We start from the raw sequence: 22,092 nt of genomic DNA on the forward strand, positions 1-22,092 counted from the left end.
TCTGAAGAAGAAGTAATGCAAATAAAAACATACATGGGCGGGGAGGGGGGCGTCGGTGTCATATCGATTTCTATTTCCATTTTAACGTACTCTGACTTCTGTTACGTAACAGTGTGCCGTCTTTGGTGATTTCTGTATTGAAAAGGGGTCACTCTTGCTGTCGGGGTAAGTTTGTACATGACAACAAATTTGATGTGTAAAATTTCAGACAGGTTATATTGTACCCAGAATGAGACGGAATTGTCTCTGCAATGACATGAACTAACTTTGCTGACGGGCGAATGGGGTTAGCTGACCAAATTGTCGGAACTTCGCTTGCATGTACGCTCGCGCTGTTCCGACAACATCAGCTATGAAGCTAAAAAAGGATGAGTCAGCTAACCCCGATTCCTGGCCTTCACTGTGCTTCACCAGACACGAAAACTAAGCAGTCGGAAATTGTGAATGTGGTTGAAAGCATTAAAGTGGAAATCCATTTTATTTTACCGTCATTAATTTGTCATTGCTGCAATTACAAGGCGTCCATGTTTTGTGTACGGTGAATTTGACATCATTACTTTTTGGCATAACCACAGTCGTTTGGTGGGCTATTCAGCTCTGGGACTATTCGACCCATAGACGAGTGTACAGAAGTCTCGCTTCTGTACACTCGTCTATGGGTCGAATAGTCCCAGAGCTGAATACCCACCAAACGACTGTGACCTGACAGCCGTCGAGCCGGCAATTATCAATTAATGTAAAGAGAATGCACCTCGGGGACAGAGAGTCGGCCTCTGAAACTTTCACAATTCTTTTCTGATCTACCACTATTTTTAAGCTCTTGTTGTAAGGAAAATATTTACAGTCTCAGATTTTCGACAATGCTTCTCCATAGAAAAACACAGGGATGGCGGCCATTTTGAATTTCAAATGTCGGTAAATCTTAACTTTGGTAATTTATTTCAATAGTGCCAAAATTTGCACTTTGACCCCCGATTTTTATTCATGATTTTGAAAGAGAAAGGTTGAAAGATTCATTGAGGAAAGTTTGAGCAAAAGTTTAAGTCTCACTTTTGAGGCGTATACTACCTTAACATAATTGTATACCGTGACATTCATACATACTAATTATTCAATAACTTGTACTGGTGTCCCACGAACTAGCGACGTCTTGTGAGTTTCTGTTATACTTGTTTATGCCTCGCTGAATTTTAGCACCTACCTTTGAACTTGGGGTCGTCCACTTGTAAATAAGATGAGATGGGTTGGTGAAAGGCGACAAAGGGAAAGCGCCAAGTTCAGGAGTAATTTTAACAATCTTGGGAATGCCTTTAACTTGATGTAAAAGACGGAGATGTGTGCAAATGTTTTGTGTCATTGTGGTCTAAAATTGTTTTAATTTCTTGTTAATTCCAGATTTCAGTAAATTACGAACACTTTCACAATTGTGTGCTACATGACACCACTGTTGGCTGTTTCGCTATTCGTGTATCAAAACATTTCTCGCTATTGCACGATCAAATTTATACCAGCACATTCTTCAAAAGCGCGCCACTTTTCGCAAAGAAAAACATTCAAAACGGTTCACGGTTGATTACATATTGTCGAAGGACGGCTAGTTCTTGCTTGATTTCACATTTTGTATCGGAAAAGATTGAAAAAGGACGTCTGCTTTATTGGTCTACTTTACTGACGAGATTTATGTCTTATTGTCTTCTTGTCCTGAAGATTGGGTCAATTTACACCAGCGATATGAAAATGCTTCGTTCCACAATTAAACGGCTTCCTTGGACGGCAATCAGTTCTGCTCTGCTCACGTCTCTCCTGTGGGTACTCTTTATATACATGCAGCCTGAAGTGTTTACAAAGCAAAGTTCAGCTTGTAACTTTCGGATGTCGACTAAAAACTCTGTACCCAGAACTGACAGTGAAGAGACGGCCTTAGGTAAGCTCTTTGATCTATATTGAAACCTATACTTACTGTAGTCCTACTACTTTGGTCTTTCCCCTCGGATGGCGTGACTTATATAATATTTATTATCAAGGTTTGTAGAGCGATAAGTATGTTCTTGGTTTAGATTGGATGTTTTTATTCTTTAGCGGGTGAGATGAAAATGTAGAGCGAAGTCAAATGCGAAATGCTTGTGGATGCCTAGTCTTGTGCATTAACACAAAGCTTCTTTTTCCCTTTTTCTGAGTAAGTGTTGATCTTCAACGATGTATCGATGAGTAGATGAGCGTATCGAAGGATGTCTTTTTATGTTTGCTGTCTGGGATTAAGTCATGCCCCATGATTAGTTTACCACAGGGCAAAGAAAGAGATATAAAGTACATTATGGGGAGATGTAATGTTATCGATGATGGTTGCAGTATCTCGCACCATTTCAAAATCATGACATTTTTCGAATTTTGAAGGTAGACAAGAAATTAAGTTTTCGTCCACGCGCTCGCGCCAATTAAAAAAAATAATTATCTGCTCCACAGGAACAGCAAAAGTTAATAAATTTCATTCTAAATATTAACAAATCCGAGATATCTCGTCTCTACTGTACAAACATTTGTAAAATTACCCCCTGCTTTATTTGTTGGGGTTTTAATGGGCAAGTGTAAGTAACAGCTTCAAGCTGTAATTTCGAGAATGTGTCGTCAAACTCAAATAACTAGATAGAGCAAGTCCAACAGGCCAACATTCATATTTACATGGAAGACCGTGTGTTCAAATAACATGAGGTAAGAGAAAATTTATCGTCATCGAACAAATATTACATCCAAATTGCGTTGATAGATCAAGGAGAAGCATGTGTCGAGTTAATTTTTGGCTTTCCTCTCGCCCTTGCCCATAAATAAACGTTAATGGTCAGCGCGTCGTCCGTTATTTCTATAATGCCAGGTGCAAGTACTGCAAGCCATGTGTGTGAAAAGATTTGTCTGAAGCAAAGATGCCTTATTGACTGCGTTACCATAGCCATACTTTTATTTGGATAGTAATGCTAATTTGCTGCATCAGCCTACTCTATGGCGTGTTGTCCCATAGACAGTCGAGAAATGGCTGTCCATGGTTGTCCCAAATAGTTAATTACGTTTTTAATGTGAATGTTTTGAACGCTTCGTATAAAGTGATTCACAGTGCGGATTATATGAATCGCCATCTTTGATTTCAAGTTCCTTGCCAAGGTCTCCTCTGAAATAATGATATCTATGAAAACAAGCGGCGTACGATTTACACAAATATTTTCCGTCATTGCAGATTGCTCGGTTCGTTTAGCTGCCCCGGGCACATTTCCTGTCATAGTACTGGCAAGTCCACCTGGTTCAGGGAATACGTGGACCCGTCATTTAATACAACAAGCAACAGGTTTCTACACGGGGTCTGAGTACAATGTTGCCGCTATGACAAACAAAGGTAAGCCTGAAAAAAATTCAGAAGTCATCCTTTTCTTTCTGCTTAAAGAATGTGTCAGAATGGGACACCTCAAAAGATAGATAGATAGATTGATTTTATTTATTTATTTATTTATTTATTTATTTATTTATTTATTTATTTATTTATTTATTTATTTATTTATTTATTTATTCATTCATGAACCAACAGGTTGCCCCAATTACAGGTTCATTTCATAAAGAAAAGAGAAAAGATAAAAATGACAAAGAAAAACAAGAAAATCTAACACGACAAAAATGGACAATGAAAATAAAATATTAACTAAGAAAGATTACACCGTGTATAAATCAATCAATAGCTGATGTACATTGTGTCAAAAAGTAATAAAATTACAAAAAATGTCTAAATTTTGTTCATTAGAAATAGTATTAGAAAAGTTTTGGCAACGTGATAAAAAAAGAAAATTTTAAAATATTCGTACGATAAGATGTGTACGACGCAGAGCTATAGGGGAGCAAAAAAACTAATCAGTGCAAGTACATCATTTATGCTGTAATAAGAATTTACAATTTCATACAGGGATGAAGTATCTAAAATGTCCGTCTGCTCTTCAATGTGGGCAGCTGAAATTTTTAAGAAAGGCTGTTATACATTTCATTAGAATATAGTTGTGAGGATCGGCAGCAATTTTTTTCTAGACTCTCTCCAGTTTCACAATCAAGTACCTTCGTACCCCTGTTCTGCGATTATTATGGATCCGTCAATTCATAGATAAATTTCTTGTAACTCCAGGTTTGAGGAGGTAAACCGTCTATCTTCAAACTCACGGTTGACTGATCAACTGAGAACGAGCTAGCTAAGAAATAAATAAATATGGCCCCCAATTATGATATCGTTGGCGGAATTTTATATCACTTCTGGAAACCTACCGGGAAGGCTTTCGGGAAAACTGACTGTATTACAGAGGTAGCTATCCCAAAATCGATGAGGAGGAACTATGGGGTGAAAAGAGCCCACGATTGTGACCCTGGTGGACATCTTGGTTACTCTAAAACATTGTGAGTTTTGAAACAAAGTTGTTTTGAGAACGAATGCCCTGAGATGTGAAGATATACATATGTGTGCCTATTGTCATACAAGAAAAGGGGTCACGGCCCTGTCCTATGTCAAAATACTACTGATTCCCGTACCGTACCGCGGGATCGTTTGGGTATGTACATTTTCGCCAAGTCCCAAAATTAAATTATGAATAAGATCTAAGAGTACCAACTTAGTTAACATACAGCATTACACGCTTATTTGCAAAATAAGCAGGTGTCTTCATAAACCCAACAAAATTCAGTTTTCCCGACCCTGCCGCTGGTACCATCTTGATGTCAAACTCGGATAGTTCCGTAAACCAGGAATTAAATCTGACAATCGCATAGGACCTACCGTAATGTAAGCCCTTGTTTCAATCAAGGAATTCACGTCTTTGTCACAGATAGAAACAGGAATTAAACTTTCTTCAACAGAATTCGTTCTCTAATAGGTAAGCTTACAGTCTTTATCGAAAAATTGTGGAGCCCCACCTCCAGTAAATAACATTACACAAACGGCCTGCTTATCAAATTTGCACTGTTGAAGCCCTACAGACTTCTTAGAATATTGACGGGCTATATGCTGTGGTTTCCCACAAGTAACATATTCAACAATCGAAATAGTCTCGAAAACATTTAGAAGCATTATGAAAAATACCTTGACGGCGGTTATATGTTTGCCTTCATCCCTGCTTGAATCGTCTCTTGCCTGTCTGTTGTGAGTCATTTTGTCGCGACTGTTCATGCAAGTTCGATTTAATGTCCGGCATTTCTTTCTCTAGTTTGTTTATTTGACCGATGATTTCTTTGATCTTCTGCATTGAGTCCTCTGGTTCATGTTGCAGCTCGTTAACAACTTCGGCCGTCTTGGCGTGCTCATAAGCGCTTGTAGCTGCAATAATTGTAGCCATGGTTGGCCGTGGGGCTTGGGCTTCTGTCGTGCGGCTCGCGCCTTGCTTGAAGTCCAACCCCATGGCCAGCCAAGGCTACATTTATTGCAGCTAAAGCGCTTGCAGATTCGGTGGGTTTCATTCCTGTGACGAATGCCTGCTATGGAGGTTTCAGTCCATTCATGAAGAAAGATAAGATTTCTTTGTCAGTTTTAGGGGCTTTCTCTGGCTCTTCCTATAACAGTGATGCGTACTGGTCAACCGTCTGGTTCGATTGCTGTTTCAGTTTGAATAACAGACTGGTCATACAGCCACATAGGACCACACTTATCAAAGCGCTTCAGGAAAGTCTCTCCCGAGAATTTCTATGTCAGCCCGTTGATGTATGATATCCTCCAAAAAGTTAATGGTTTGTTTGAAGTTAGATTTTACCTAACGCCCTAGCCTTGTCCGCTACCTTATGCAGGATTATTGGAGTAAGGCCAGGATTGTGATGTTTATTGTCTCTGTACTTGATCCATTATGCAGGTGACGATGATAATGATGTCATTAATTGCGAAATTCTCGTACTCTTTCAAGGATTTGCAGGTGAAGTCGAAGATTGGACCACAGGCACAACGCTGACTGTGAAAACTCATTTTTCGAGGCTTTCTAGACCGGGAATACATCAGAAAGCCAAAGCAGCAATTTTACTGCTACGTAATCCGTGTAGCGTGGCAGTTGCTGAGAGAAATCGTCGTTTGACCAGGAATAAGACATCGATGGCTTATTGGAATAGCTCTTTGAAATTTGACAAAGGTATGAATGTTTGAGTGGAAGAATCTTTTTCCCAGTGTCTTTTGACCGCCTATCTCGACAGGGGACCCCAAAATCGATAACAACATTGGCGCAACATTTCCGCCAAAATCCGTTATTCGAACCAGATATGGACTGAGAATGCTTCCGTGTTTAAAGGGGCAGTTCTCAATCCCTGGTTCTTGCATTAGTGGCTGTTTACATAGATTGTTTATGTGATTTTAGTCCTTTGTTCCCCTTTAAAAGTTGTGCACAGATAGTTATTTGCCCAGAGATAAAGATGATGAAGAACCTCCCTTTAAGTAAATATTCAATATTCAATATTTACAGTCGTCTGTAAATTTTAACTTTTACTAAAAGTTTGCACCTACATTGAAACTGTTATGATAAACATCACGAACAATATTCACCATAGATTAATTTCGAAAATCATTATCATAAGTATCCAAAGATGTTTCTAGCTGAAATGAAAATACTAAATTTCTTTGATGGTTGCCATCTTGTAATTGCCATTGATCGAGTCCTTCGTGTTTAATTGCCAATCTGTATAATCTCATGAAATATGCAAATTATAAACTAGCAGACGCAAAAATGCAAAATGTCTATCGCTACTAATATAAAACTTAATATCACTTTCATCAACTTTGGTCAAGTCCTCCCAGTTTGGAATGTTCATTAAAAATGCAAATTATCGATAAGCTGACTTGGAAATGCAAAATGCATTTCACATCAAAATCCACAGTATAGGTTTCATAAACTTTGCGCAAGTCCCTCCAGTCCTATGCGTACAACAACGAAAGACCGCAAAATACAAGCTCCAAAATATGCAAAATGGTAATAAGCTGAAGTAAAGATACCAGATGACTTTCATTAATGTTATATCATAGTATCTTCAATCTAAATAGCAAATCTCGTCGACTTTGATGAAGTCAATCCAAATATAACTATATCCCTAATTAGGAAATTTCACTAAATGTGAAAATTAGTGATTAGCTGATCTCAAAACTTTAAACGACTTTCAATAATATTATATCACGGTATATATATCAAGTTTCGTCAAGTTTGACCAAGTCAATCCAGATATACATCCTTAGTTAGGAAAGTTCGTGAAATATGCAAATTACTGATCAGCTGAAGTAAAAATGCTGAATGACTTTTTATGATGTTATATCATAGTTACTTCAATGTATCTAGCAAGTTTTGTCAACTCTGATAAAGTAAACAGATATATCCTAATTGATAAAGTTAGTTAATTATGCAAAGTGCTAATTAGCTGATCTGAAAATAATAAACAACTTACATAAATGTTGTATCGTAGTATTGATTAAGTCAATCTATCTATCCTGCGCTAAGTAGGAAAGTTCGTGAAATATGCAAATTAATAATAAGCTGATCTAAACATGTTTAATTGACTTTCAATTATGTCATACCAGCTTGTAACGGCAGCTATGTGGAGAAGATCTTAATCAAAGTTTGAGTACACGTGAAATATTTGAATAATGTGAAATATTTGAATAGTGGAATATTAGTAAATCTTTCACTGTACAAAATTTGTGTATTTAGACGGACAAAGTTGACCGACAACGCCTAGCATACTTTCTAGATTAGTCAGGATGATGCATTGCTCTATGTTGTAAGCAGCATTCGTGTGGGGGCGCTGTACCATTGTTAATTTAACAAAAACAGGCAGGACTACCTTTGACATGCAAACTATAGCAACTCGCACTTACAAAAATCGGTATTCCATATTAGTTTACTGTAAATGATCTCTATGAAATGCTTGAAGTTATTCAATAGATTTATTTGTTATCTCCTCATGCTAAAATGTTGCATGTTGCTTCATATTTCACAGTGTGGTTTCGTGCTGTAGTATGGCAAGTGCATCTGGTCGAGAGATTCGCCAACAATTGGTTGCAACTTGGCATACCTGTACATGTTGTCTTCTATGAAAATATCCAAGTGAACCCAGTTCGTGAAATTGCGAAAATTGTAAAGTTTGTTAATTTGACGGTTAATGAAGACAGAATGGCTTGTGTCCGGAAGAACACGGAGGGAAACTATCATCGCCAGTATTCCAACAAAGCAAAGCTGTATAAGGAAGTTCTTTCGCCGGAAATTAAACGCTACTCACAAATGGTGATGGAAAGGGTATCTGTATTCTTGGTGAAACATGGACAAAATCCTGTACCCTGGAGGAATTTACCTCCCGAAGTTTTACCGTAAACTTGTCTCCAGTGTGTATGTATATGAAGACAAGTGCAGTTGTAATAGACTTCAACGTCATAGCGATGCAAAATGGCATTGATTTCCAATACAACTCTTGCCAGCTTTGCAAGTCATTAAATATCACGTTTTGGTTGACAAAAATAATCAATATTACATGTAATTTATGCAAGTATTAAGTAATCTCTTTATACTGTACTAACACAAGCAACGGCTTATTTGTACGCAGATTCAAGCTTCATAAACCTTCGGTGATATGGTTTATGGCATGTGGGAATTATATTTTCCCAGTTTCGAACACGACAAAGTTTCCTGATATGCAAATAATTCATAAATAGTTCTGAAATATGTCTGCTGTCAAAGAAATAAAACACTTTGTACTTCCTGGAACATGTAATCGCATTTGGTCCCTGCACACTTTACATATATGTTCGAAAGTGTAATGAAATTTACCTTTGAGGCCTGTAATTTTTCCTACAAAAAATTTTAGTACATAATTTTACCAATTTTTATGAATCTTTTTACAATCATTTTGATAATTTTGGACCAAATGGACATCACATTTCATTACGTACATTTTACCTACAAAGCAGTGATAAGATATGAAAAAATATTGTTATTTGTCACTTTGTTAGGGGCTAAAGCCCACTTGGGCATGAGCTCCTCTTAGTTTTACTCGAGTTTTCTTCCGCTTCTTCGTCATTTTCGTCATTTTTGTCAACCTGGAACAGATGCATTTAAGGTTCTGAAACTTGCCACTGGGCTCAGGGCCTATGATTACTGGTATAACCAAGCCTAACTTTGAAATTTCGACTGGTCATGCGATCTTGCTTTTCCGGAAAAAATAACATGACTTCATCTTATGCTGATCAAGTCAGAATTCGCTATATTGTGTGCATGACTGAGCCCTTCAAAGTTTAGGTCACTTGTCTCGGACGCTAGCCAAAATTTGATGAGAATCACTACAATTGTTGATCACACTTGGATATATCAGCAGATACTAAAGGATGACATGTAAGTTAATTGCTAATATGCATATTTTTTTCCTAATTAGGGATATATATCTGAATTGACCCCAATCAAAGTTGACGAAACATGCTATGTACTTCACTGGAGATACTAATTGCTAAATTTACATATTTAACGAACATTCCTAGTTAGGGATATATATATATATAATATATATATATATATATATATATATATATATATATATATATATATATATATATATATATATCTTGATTGATTGATTTCATCAAAGTTGATGTAACTTGCTATGTACATTGGAGATACCATGATGTAACATTAAGCATTTTACTTTAGCTGATTAAGAATTTGCACATTTAATGAATATTCCTAAGTAGGGATATATTTGAATTAACTTTATCAAAGTTGATAAAACTTGCCATTTACGATACTATGATATAACAATAATGAAAGCTGTTCAGCGTTTTGTGATCAGCTTATTATTAATTTGCACATTTGGTAAACGTTCCCTAGGGACATATATCTGAATTGACTTAATCAAAGTTTACGAAAATTGCCATGCAATTTGGAGATACTATGCTATAACATTATTGAAAGTCGCTAATCATTTTTTTTCAGTTTTACTAATTTGAATATTTAATGAACTTTCCTAATTAGGATAGACTGTATCAAAATTGACGAAGCTTGCTGTGTGCATTGGAGATGCTATGAGAAAGTTGTATTGGCACTTTACATGCATATTTAACTAACCTCCCAAAGTAGGGACATAAGGCTACAGAAGGACTCTGCAAAGGTTATGAAACTTAGTATGTATATTGATGAGACAATTATATTGTATTAGTGAAGGATTCTTTGAGCTTTCAAAATTTGGCATATTTCGCTTGCACGGGCAATTACACTGCATATAAAGTGGTGATATAATGACAGCAGTCAAAGAAATTTATTTTAATTTTGTTTCAGCTAATTACATATTTGTTGTATACTTAATGACGTTTGGGTTTAATCTGTGGTGAATATTGTTCATGGTGTTGACAATGAAGTTGCAAACTTGTGGCAGCAGTTTCGATTAACAGACAACTGCAATATATACTGAAACAAGGGAGAATTTTTATTACAAATCGGGTTGGCAGTGCAGGAGTGGCCGAAAATGACCGCCGCCACGGTGTCTAATGAGAGAAAACAGGTGTTCTGCTATCTATCCTGCTTCCATCTATCTTGACATTTCTCATTTGAATATAGAAATATGCGTGTTGGAGCAATTGTTATGCAAATGTAGGACCCCATTCAATCTATCATTCCATTGCCACTGTATGGCTGTACTGTATGTAAGTGAAAACGTTTTTTTTTTATCACCATTTCAAGATCGTTTGTGATAATGATCAATGAAATGAGGTGCTCCAACATTGCACTCTTAAATGAGTAAATTGTAGGGAGATAAATAGCACTGATAGAATTCGTGGCAATGGTAGAATAGGTGGCAATGGAAAGATAGGTGGCAGGGGAGGATAGATGGCAGCTACTCTACCAGCTATTCCGCCTACCATCTATCCTTCCATTATTATCTTAAACGAGTAAATTATAGGGAGATATATAGCAATGGTAGAATAGTTGGCAGCGCAATAGGTGGCGATGGAAAGATAGGTGGCAGGGGAGGATAGATGGCGGCTACTCTGACAGCTATTCCGCCTGCCATCTGCAGTACCGTCGGATTCCACTGCTCTCTGCAGAGTCGAGCCCTGGAAATCCCTATATTTGTTTGGTGCCGAGGGAAACTAGGCTTTGCCATGGATACCATGAGATTCAATGTTGGAGTTTTCCTTGTCCTTTGTACTTTAAATTTCTTATATTTACGCAGGCAATGAAGTGCTCCGGGGCTGCTACTATACGGCGTCCGACAAGTACACATAAAACAACAGTCGTTCAAGCGCAAAATCTATGTGTACATAGTGGAAACAACAATATTATTCTGATGCCGTCAGCAAACCAGGTGAAGTAATGCATGGATAAACAACCAAAGTTCCCGTGTTACCATGTTGTCACATTTGTATTGCCGCCGGCACGTCATACCATTGATTTCAATATACGCCCGTGGTCATAGTAAAGAAGTTCTACCTGTTCTACGGCCATGGTCATACAAGCGACATGCGCAGTTGCAACCCATGGCATGCACGTGGAAATATGGCCCCCGGGTTATTACGTAAGAACTTTGTCTCTATTCATTGCCATTTTGTATGCTGGCTTTCACAAATCTTGCTATTGGCATTTGGGCGTGATGCCAGAGTCAGTCGTCATACATACAAGGACAGTGTTGTAAAATGATTTTACCTTAAGTCATAGATCATAGGTAGTTAAGATAGAAAACCTTGGTCATACGTCTTAGCAGTATCCGACGTCAAGAAAGAGGGGAGAGTTTTCAGGCCTGATAGTGGCATAGATAATCGAACAAGTTACCACACAAGTCCGATGCCCACACTCAATCGGTAAGTTTGGCTCGATTGTCTTTCCAAGTTCCCTGTAATTAGGTCATCGGCATGCTAAAGGTCATACAGAATACCGACAGATATTTATAATTCGGTAGACGTCGTTTCAAATCTACCTTTGCAAACAAACTCCATGCTGGCAGTGAAGGTCGTTTCATTACAAAGGACCTCAAAAGAGGGATAAAACTGCAGCAAGTGAAAATGAATACGGTAAATAATTGGCCGACCAGCGGGAAATACAATGATTGTTAAAAGGCAGAGGATAAAAACTGCAATGGTTAAAACAAATACAGTAAAATACTGACCGACCAGAGGGAAATAAAACACTTGCAAATCGCAGAGACGCGATTGATCGTTTTCTTTTCTGATTGGCCATTTTAATTTCTTGTGTTTCCACGTTTCTCTAGTGAGTTTTAGTACTGACGAAGGGTTGTACCCGAAACGTCTTCATGTTTTTAGTCTTCGCGATTTGCAAGTTTTTTATTTCCCGCTGGTCGGCCAATTTTTTACTGAAAGTCGTTTCATTGTCGCTCTTCTCATTCGGTAAATTTGACAATGGACTTACGTAGTCTTTTTGTACGTCAACGATTTGACTGAATGGGCTTTCCAACGCTGAACTCTCTTGATTATGGTGGCATTATCGACCACATAGTGTTTTTGTTTAGAGATATTGTATGAGTACGAGTTCTAAGGTCATTTACGACCATTCCCCTTTTCTGTCTATGTGAGAGTCCAAACACCTCCATGTACAACCGTCGATATGATTATTACCAGATATCTAGACTGTAAAGCACAGTCGTCTGCGGGGGTTCCATACCCCCACCCCATTCCCTCCATACCTCCGCCTCCGGGGGCTTACGAATGTGCTTTACAGTCTACCAGATATCCTGCACAACTAAACTAGCCTATAGCGAGAACAGAAACTCTAACATTTCGACTTAAAACAACATTCGCACTAAACCTGGATATTACTTACTCTCGCTGTTGCTTCAATCATGTTTTACTGCAAATTAGACTTCAATAGTTGAAAACACTATAATTATATATATATATATATATATATATATATATATATATATATATATATATATATATATATATATATATATATATATATATGTATATATATCACAAAGCTACAAAGGACATCTGTACACACACACACACTCTCTCTCTCTCTCTCTCTCTCTCTCTCTCTCTCTCTCTATATATATATATATATTATAGAAGCTGACAAGTGTAGACTTCAAGGCCACCATATTTCGTGCCTTCGTTATATATTTCAAAATTTCTTTGAAACAGGAATTCAGACGACGTTGCTCGCAGGCACAAGATAACATTTAGAAATGCGGACGAAACCACAAGTGACTGTTGTCAGCAGCGTTTTGTTTACATGTTTTATGCTGCTGGTTTTCTATAAACTGTCGTCACCGAAGGAAGCAACCAACAACGTATCACCCGTGCCCACTCAGAGACAAAAGAATCAAGTGGACAACACAATAGGTATTTTTTCGAGAGATTTTCAGCGATCTTCAATTGAAACTTTTCATGACACTGCGATTTATTTTCACTCTGTAGTAAAAACGTTTTCCGAGAGTGTTGCCATGGATTGATCTGCTTTCGAAGTATATTCACATACATCCATTGGGGTAATAATGTAATTTCCTACTGTGTCAGTAGAATATACTGACTAGGAAACGACCTCTTTACGATAGTAAAATACACGTTGATCAATGTCCGTCTTCGACTTAATTTTCTATTACCCAAACTCTCCGAGCATATGTGAATAAGATTGTATTTAAAGTTTTGAGTATGTATCTCATTTATCTCAGATAAAACATACGAAATATCTTGTTACCTTGATATATAATATTATATAATTATCCAAAGCTGACCGGACATAATACCAATGTAATTAGTCTTTTATTATACTATAAGTGTGAACTCAAAATCCTCTTCAGGTTCCTGGCATATAATACACGAAAGCTTGCGGGCACAACTGTGTGCACGTTATGGCTACAATCATCTTGTATTTTATTGTAAAGCGGTTTGATATTTTATTGATGGAAATCGCTTAAGAAAAATAATTATTATTATTATAATCATGTGTCTGTCACTCAGTGTCCTGGATCATCAAAAAAAGTGTTCCCTCGGACATTGACAGACGCAAACTATCAGGCAATATCTACGAGGCACAGGGAGTCCGTATTTTGTATACGTAGCAGCAGCATCCGTTCAATCATTGATAGGACACGTGTAATAAATGTCATTTCAGCTGTCTCCAGCTGTTTCAGCTATGCCTACCAAGATGTCAACTGTCAGTAAGCTGGCCTTGTGACTTTCATTACTTTCATTGAGAGCGAGGACAATTATGCCTATCAAATGGTATTAAATGCTGTACCAACGAACCACAAATGAACCATTCTTTTTAAATATCAGAAATAAAACGTAATTGTTTGCGTATGTAGATGCTTGTGAGTACAAATACACTCTATGCAAAAGCTAAAACATAAGGCACTAGTGAAAAGTAAAGTTACGTCACTGTAGAACTATTGATTGTTAGGATGATAGTTATTGAGAAAGCGATAGAATCACTTGACCTGTGGCTTTACGTTTTCTGTGTACATGGATATCTTTCTGCTTGATCAAGAATCATTGCGAATCGAAAGGTACCACCATAAACATTTTTTTCCTGGAGTCTAAGTTACCACTTGCCAGTCTCTATTTCCTTCTCTTTTCTATATTTTTTTCAGAAACCGCTGACGTCCCAGCTGTACCTTTGAACGTCGAATCCCAGTCAAAATGCCTTCTCCGCCTGGCCCCGAAGGGGACATTTCCAGCTACAGCGCTAGCGTGTCCACCAGGTGCAGGGTGTGCCTGGCTTCGTCATTTGATAGAACAGGCAACGGGCTTCTACACCGGTTCACAAGTAAAAGACCTTGCTAAAGCCATAAAAGGTGTGGTAACTGTTATCGCTCTTCTTTGCCATATGTATCTGTGTCATTATACTGTCATGGCAGTTTCTGTCGGAAGCTGGGAGGGGGAGTGAGCCCAAACTTTTTCAAAAGTAAGAAGGGAAGTGTATGTTTTGTCACCTCTTCCTTCTAACAAAGAGCATGTCGCATGTCATGCTGGAATTTCAGTGTCAGGGTCAAAGTAGTTTCATTAATTCACATTATATATATATATATATATATATATATATATATATATATATATATATATATATATATATAGAGAGAGAGAGAGAGAGAGAGAGAGGAGAGAGAGAGAGAGAGAGAGAGAGAGAGAGAGAGAGAGAGAGAGAGAGAGAGACTGCTTTTGAAAACTTATAGTGACCTAAATTTCATTCTCTTGCTCAGCTGGCGACTAATTCACTAACTGCAAACAATGTATCAAATGTATAAGCAATTGCGTTAATTACTATACTTATTCACAAACTTTGGTTTGTCATCCTCCACTTTTGATTATTCTCCTTCCACTCAAGGAGGGGCTATATTGTGCGTGTTTCCTCACATACACGATAGCACCATAGGTATTGTGCTCATGATGACGTCACGATGACAATACTGTTCGATCGCCATGCCTAACACAATATTTGAAATAACGTTGTTTATGGTTAGTCCCATGTACTTGCAGTTTAGTTGTTGGGGCCTAGTAGGGTTTTCATAAAATTCAACTGGACTTCAATTTCATATGTCCAGGAGTTGTATGCCTGTAGTACCTTTCTATGTGACCAGTGGACGAAAATCTGTTTTGCACGGAGAAGAGAGACACACTGACTCGAATGCATCCGCAGCGGTCATGATTACCGCCGGTGGACAAGAATATCCTAAACCGTTTAACCACTTTTGCAATATTGCACGTCACGCGCGTACTATTTGGCCAACTTGATCACGATAATCAAATAATTCTTGAGGCGTAATACTATTGATATTATGATTACCATATTGAAATTACTGCACTTGTATACATACATGCGCACGATAACAGTAAGGGACTGGACACAAATTACAGGGGGGGGTGGGCCGGTGTTTTTTTGGGGTGGGTCGCCATTTTTCGCGCAAGCATTTTTGAAGGGTCATAAAATTTTGTGCAAGCCTATGGGGGAGGGTCACCTTTTTTCATGCATCAAAGCTGAAATTGCATGTGCACGTTATGGAATACTGAAAAAAGAAAAAATACCTCCTGGCACTTTCATTTTCTGCCATTACCATTTTCGGCGCGCCCTTCGGGCGCAAATTTCAGGTATAATAAACAATGTATTGATGATCCAAGCAGCCACATTGATTTAAGTTGTTATGATTTCTACTTATTCAACACTATTGTGCATAACTGTCCCCTATAATAACTCTTTCAATAACAATTGGGAGATTACTTATTTGACATCATTCTCCCATTGACAATACATTGGGTATAGGTCGGTGTCAAACGTTCATGTCGCTGTATGTACATTTTTTAATTTTTTGAGGACATTGACAGAATACAAACTGTTCAGAATAGTGCATAGTGTCATCAATAACAACTGGAAGCTTCAGGTCGAACAACTTTTGAATAACAATTTAGGATCAGATAACCTATGAGTTATTTGTAGTTTCCTCATAGCCTACAATGTATAGTGAATCAACATTTTGGTGAAATTCCAAAATCAAATTTCTTGCACAACCATTGACTTGAAACCACTCTAGTCTAATCATGAATATTAATACTAATAATTAGGTGTACATTAATGCACAGGTTTACCAAGTTTTGTATTGGAAAAAAATTATTCATAGTTTCATCATAGACTGCCATGTATAGTGAATGGACATTTCAGTGAAATTCCAAAATCAAATTTCTTGCACACCCATTGACTTGAAACTACTCTAGTCTAATCATCATGAACATTAATACCAATAATCAAGTGTACATAAATGCACAGATTTTCCTATTTTTTATTGGAAAAAAATTATTCATAGTTTCATCATAGACTGCCATGTATAGATATGCCAAAATCAAATTTGTTGCGCAACCATTGACTTAAAACCACTCTAGTCTGTCATGAACATTAGTACCAATAATTCAGTGTACATAAATGCACAGATTTACCTATTTTTGTATTGGAAAAAAATTATTCATAGGGTTTCACCATAGACTGCCATGTATAGTGAATCAACATTTCGGTGAAATTCCAAAATCAAATTTCTTACACACACATGGACTTGTAACCACTCTAGTCTAATCAAGAACATAAATATCAATAATCAAGCATACATAAATACACAGATTTGCCAAGTTTTGTATTTAAAAAAAATTATTCATAGTTTCTTCATAGACTACAATGTATAATGGATCCACATTTCATGCGAAATTCCAAAAACAAAGTTATTGTACACAGATGCACGTGTTACCACCCTCTTCTAATCAAGCACAATTATGTCAATTATTCAGGGTCATATATACACAAATAGTGCATATTTTTAATTCTGAAAATTTATTTTTACAGTTTTGTCATAGACTCCCATGTATAGTGGATCAACATTTTATGCGAAATTCCAAAAACAAAGTTATTGTACACAGATGCACATTTTACCACCCTCTTCTAATCAAGCACAATTATGTCAATTATTGCACAAATAGTGCAAATTTTTAATTCTGAAAATTTTTTGACAGTGTTGTCATAGACTCCCATGTATAGTTTTGTCATAGACTCCCATGTATAGTGGATCAACATTTTGACAGAAATTCCAAAATCAAATATCTTGTTCACATGTGCACTTGTAAACAACCCATGCTAATCAAGTATATCTATATCAGTTATTAAACATCTGTATATGAACAGATATAGCTAGTTTTATACTGGAAAATACACGTTCGTAGTTTTCTTATAGTCGACTACATGTATAGTGAATCAACATTATCGATAAAATCTAAAAATTACATTTTTTGTACAGGCATGCACTTTTTACCTGCCACTTCAAGCAAAGTACATTTACATGAATTATCACACACATATGATTTGATATTTCTTGGACAACGCGTTATATCGGCCACATTTTGCCTTCCTTTCGGGAGGGCGACTTAAAAAGTATAGCAAGTCAGAAGGGGGTCTTTAACACATTGCGGGTTTTTTGGGGGGTATTGAGTAACAGGGGAGGGTCACTTATTTTCATGCACGGATAAGGGGGAGGGTCACTAATTTTGTGCATGAACTTTTGAAGGGTCACTATTTTTACGCAGCGGTTTTTCGAAAAACACCGGCCCACCCCCCTGTAATTTATGTCCAGTCCCTAACCATAGTTCATGTAGGGTCGTAGCCGGAGAGCAGGGGCAGTTGCCCCCCCCCCCCCCCCCACAACCACCGCTGGATTTTCCCACAATGTCAATCTGTAAATTACCGAAATCCTAGGTTCTGCATCCCCCTTTTGCAATTTGGTCAGGCTACGGCCCTGTCATAGATATTCATGTAAGTGAAGTGCGTTATACATTTTTGTTCGGCTTCATCGTGACCATACTTCACTATTACATAATTGTTTTTACCATGTTCCGAACCGCGCGAGACATTCCGAGATATCGCGAGAATATGTGGTTCGCAGTGGACGTGTTCTCGCAACACAGGACAAACTGCGTAAAACAGGACAAGTCGCTAATTACGTTAAACACTGCATAAAATATATGAGGTTGCAATCTTTGCTCACTTCTGCGCTTTTTCTAGTTCCATACAAAGTTCGACTTGTATTACAAAGCTGGAAACCTGTTTCTACGGGCATGTATTAAAGTCTCGCGAGATCTCGCAATCAGCGGAACATCGTCTATTGTTTTTTCCCTGTCAGGACATCTTGGAGAACTGGAAAGTTGGACGGATGGTACAACACTGGTGGTGCAGACATCTCGGGCTAATTTTCGAGGACCGCCAGAAACAGGGGCGAAATTCAAAGCTGTTATTTTATTACTTCGCAATCCAAATGACCTGGCAATTGCAGTCCGAAATAAAGCGAAGGGTAACATTATGACGGAATCGGAAGTATTCAACAGCACTCTGCTATCTGACAAACGTAAGCATGATTCTTATATCCTGTACTTTTCTGGGTAAAATAGTATACGAGGCTCGAAAACAACCTTACCTGTAGATATAATCGTTTTATTTCGTTTTGTTGTTTTTACATTGAAAAGTTTCAATACAGATTTAAAAGTATTTCTCAGGTATCTCGAAGTGTTGAATAGTTTAGTAATAAATCTCTGCAGTATTTAGAAAAATCCCCCATTAAACAGAGAAAGTGTTTTGTAATAGGCAAATTGATTGCTTTTAATTGCGACGCAGACATTGTTGTATTCTTAACTTTAAAAAGACAACACTGAAGAAAGTCATGGTTTGCATGTGAAGGAATATTTCAACAGAGCGATCGATTCACATCTGATCAGCGACTGAAGAGAACTAGTCAATAAATGAATGACTGAGCTAAAACCAACGCTGCCCAGTGAAAATGCAATGCAGCGTGTATATCCGAGGTCTTATGAAAGCCTTAAGAAGAAGAAGCAAAATTTAATGATAAACATATTCTCTTGACTCAACTTTGCGCATAGATGTAAAACACACTGTACCCAACGTGGCACACATGACACGGCCCCCTTCTTCTCGTAGCTTGAGGCAGTCGTCGTTCTTTACTACCGGGGAGGGGAGTTCGGAGAAGTTGCCTCCAGAATTCACCTACTGAGAGCAGCTGCCCTGCGTCGCCTGTGAATTTTCAATGATCGTTGCTAGCTTGAAAGTTCGAGTCACCCCATCTGCTATATAGACAAATACACACATAATTTACGTACGTCACATGTACACTAAATATCAGAAAGATATATATATATATATATATATATATATAATATATATATATATATATATATATACACAAAAATGTATACAATGTGCCCTCCGGTTATCACCATAATGGCTTTATGGCAACCTCTCTCTCTCTCTCTCTCTCTCTCTCTCTCTCTCTCTTCTCTCTCTCTCTCTCTCTCTCTCTATATTATATATATATATATCCTTTCTGATATATAGTGTACATGTGACATATTAAACACCTATTGCCTGGTCATGAGGGCTATAGCGCCCGTCTATTACCCGGAGGGGCCGTGTGTTACCAGAAACAAATCGCTATTGCCCGAGGAACTGAACTTTCTTCCACAGCAAGTCTCATATACCTGTACAAAGCCTTCAACTCCATGCGTAGCTTTACACTGTGTGGTCTTGTATTTTTACAGAGTGGATGAAGGAAATAAGATATCGGGGGAGCCTGTATGAGAGATTTGTCAACGCATGGTTTTCTTTGAATGTGCCGGTACTCGTGATTCATTATGAAAATGTACGACAAGATCCCATCAGAGAGGTGACACGTGCGGTCAAGTTCATTAATCTAACAGTTGACGACAACAGAATATCTTGTGCCAAGGAGAATACAGATGGGTACTTCCTTCACGAGTACTCGGACAAGACAAAATTATACGAGCAAGTTCTATCGCCAGAGATGAAAACGGTGGCAGCGAAGGTCATGCGAAAGGTGTCTGATATCCTGGTCAGCCATGGACACGACCCTGTTCCCTGGGAAAAGTTACCACCTCAAACATTACAACGCCCTGACAATGGAGTAAAATAAGAGGACAAAGCAGATTTACAATACAAAACAGTGTGAAATACTTGGTCTATTACATCAATGGCAGTTTCCTGAGGCTGTTTACTGCGGATGAACGGATAGCCCAGTCGCCAAGCACATATCTTTGCCTTTCCTCGCACATGCGTAACAAGGGTCAACAAAACAAAGCTCTTTTTCAGTATTTTTGAAAACGTTTTAAAGTGGTTCAGACTTAAAACAGGTGGAACATCATAATCGTAATAAGAAATTAACGACCATTGACGAGATCAACTAAGCGTTTGGTTTGAAATTCAGACATGAAGTTATTTCCAAGCAACAAAGATTTCAGCAAAAAATTCAAGCTTTGTAGTACTCATTGTCTATTTGTCTTTTCAGGGGACTTCTACTTTTCACTACTGGTGAGTTGATTTTATTTGCTCATAGTTATGTCGGTGACTATTTCGTCTGTAGCTTCTATATGTAATTATAATTTAAGTATCCTGTATATTATGCTTGCAAGTTTTCTAATTGTATTGGCAACAATTGTGTAAGTGTTGTATGTCGATGTGTCCAATTCAATTCTAGACTAGTTATACGTTAACTGATGTCTTGCAGAAATAAAACTTGTTCGTGGCCTTGAGTTGTCTCATAGACACGACTAATGTACAAACATCGTACTATACAAGTATAATATTGACAATTGTCTTCCATCGGGACATTGCTTTGCCAGAGAGGTCGCTGGGATACGTGAACAGCGTAGAAGCTCTCGGTCTTCAAACTTAACAGCCGCTTATTTCATACATGTAGAAATTATCTGCCGTTAGTGATAGAGGTAGCATGGCCCTCAATTAAAGATAATACATCCAATCACAAACATCAATACAGCTCTTGATTTACATGCCACAAATAATATTTAAAAATCACTGTTACACGATGCAAACCCATCACGTGAAATTCTAACATTCATTCAATAAGTATTAACTATTTTAATTATTTGAATTTCATTCAAGCATATTTTGCGTCAAAACTTCGTAAACATCCTCGTAAAAGGGAACTGGCTTGGGCATTTACCACATATTGTGTTTGTTCTTTTTGCACTCAAATCGATTACTAATTGAGCTCACATTTGGTTTAATTCATAAATTTAATGGTGCCGATGACGTTAGTAAACTACCTTCGTAACACAAAGCTAGTGAAGATACTCTAACATTTAAGAGAGTTTGTGGATGGAGGAAAGCCGTAGTGATTTACTGAAGCTGATAATTCCAAAGTTAGGCAGCATTCACAAACATCTCTGGAGAGGAGTAGGTATAGAGAATTGTAAAGTTTATTGATTTGACGGTTGATGAAAACAGACTGGCTTGTGTCCGGAAGAACACAGAAGGAAACACTTAAGGTATCATCGCCAGTATTCTGACAAAGTAGAGCTGTATGATGAAATTCTTCCACCGAAAACGTTACTCTGAAATGTTGATAGCAAGTTTCTGTATTCTTCGTGAAACATGGACAAAGGTCTGTACTCTGAAGTAATTTTCCCCCGGAAGTTCTCCCATGATATATCAATTCCAAGGCATCTTCAAAAGAGTGGCAAACATGCTTTGAGAGATACTTCTATCGGCCATCTTATACTTCCTTACACACTTTCAAATGAAATGCTCCTGATTGATA

The 22,092-nt window shown here is 37.7% G+C and overlaps 2 protein-coding genes across 3 annotated transcripts; both read left to right on the forward strand.

The window, feature by feature from the left end:
- The first annotated feature begins 121 nt into the window (after positions 1-121).
- LOC139136134 (sialate:O-sulfotransferase 1-like) lies at positions 122-8,561 on the forward strand. Of its 2 annotated transcripts, XM_070703897.1 has the most exons (5): positions 122-165; positions 1,708-1,924; positions 3,227-3,382; positions 5,910-6,128; positions 7,978-8,561. In XM_070703897.1, the coding sequence occupies exons 2-5, from the start codon at positions 1,732-1,734 to the stop codon at positions 8,346-8,348; spliced, it is 939 nt and encodes a 312-aa protein (XP_070559998.1). In that variant the 5' UTR covers positions 122-165; positions 1,708-1,731; the 3' UTR covers positions 8,349-8,561. The 2 variants fall into 2 exon arrangements, with proteins under 2 accessions (XP_070559998.1, XP_070559997.1); XM_070703896.1 differs by lacking the exon at positions 122-165 and having other exon boundaries at positions 1,604-1,924.
- Positions 8,562-11,554: 2,993 nt separating this feature from the next.
- On the forward strand, positions 11,555-20,636 carry LOC139136860 (sialate:O-sulfotransferase 2-like). Its single transcript, XM_070704698.1, has 5 exons — positions 11,555-11,818; positions 13,121-13,321; positions 14,572-14,775; positions 18,631-18,852; positions 20,057-20,636. The coding sequence occupies exons 2-5, from the start codon at positions 13,165-13,167 to the stop codon at positions 20,446-20,448; spliced, it is 975 nt and encodes a 324-aa protein (XP_070560799.1). The 5' UTR covers positions 11,555-11,818; positions 13,121-13,164; the 3' UTR covers positions 20,449-20,636.
- Positions 20,637-22,092: the final 1,456 nt, after the last annotated feature.

This window comes from Ptychodera flava, chromosome 7 (genome assembly GCF_041260155.1).
Source record: "Ptychodera flava strain L36383 chromosome 7, AS_Pfla_20210202, whole genome shotgun sequence".
Lineage (NCBI taxonomy): Eukaryota > Metazoa > Hemichordata > Enteropneusta > Ptychoderidae > Ptychodera > Ptychodera flava.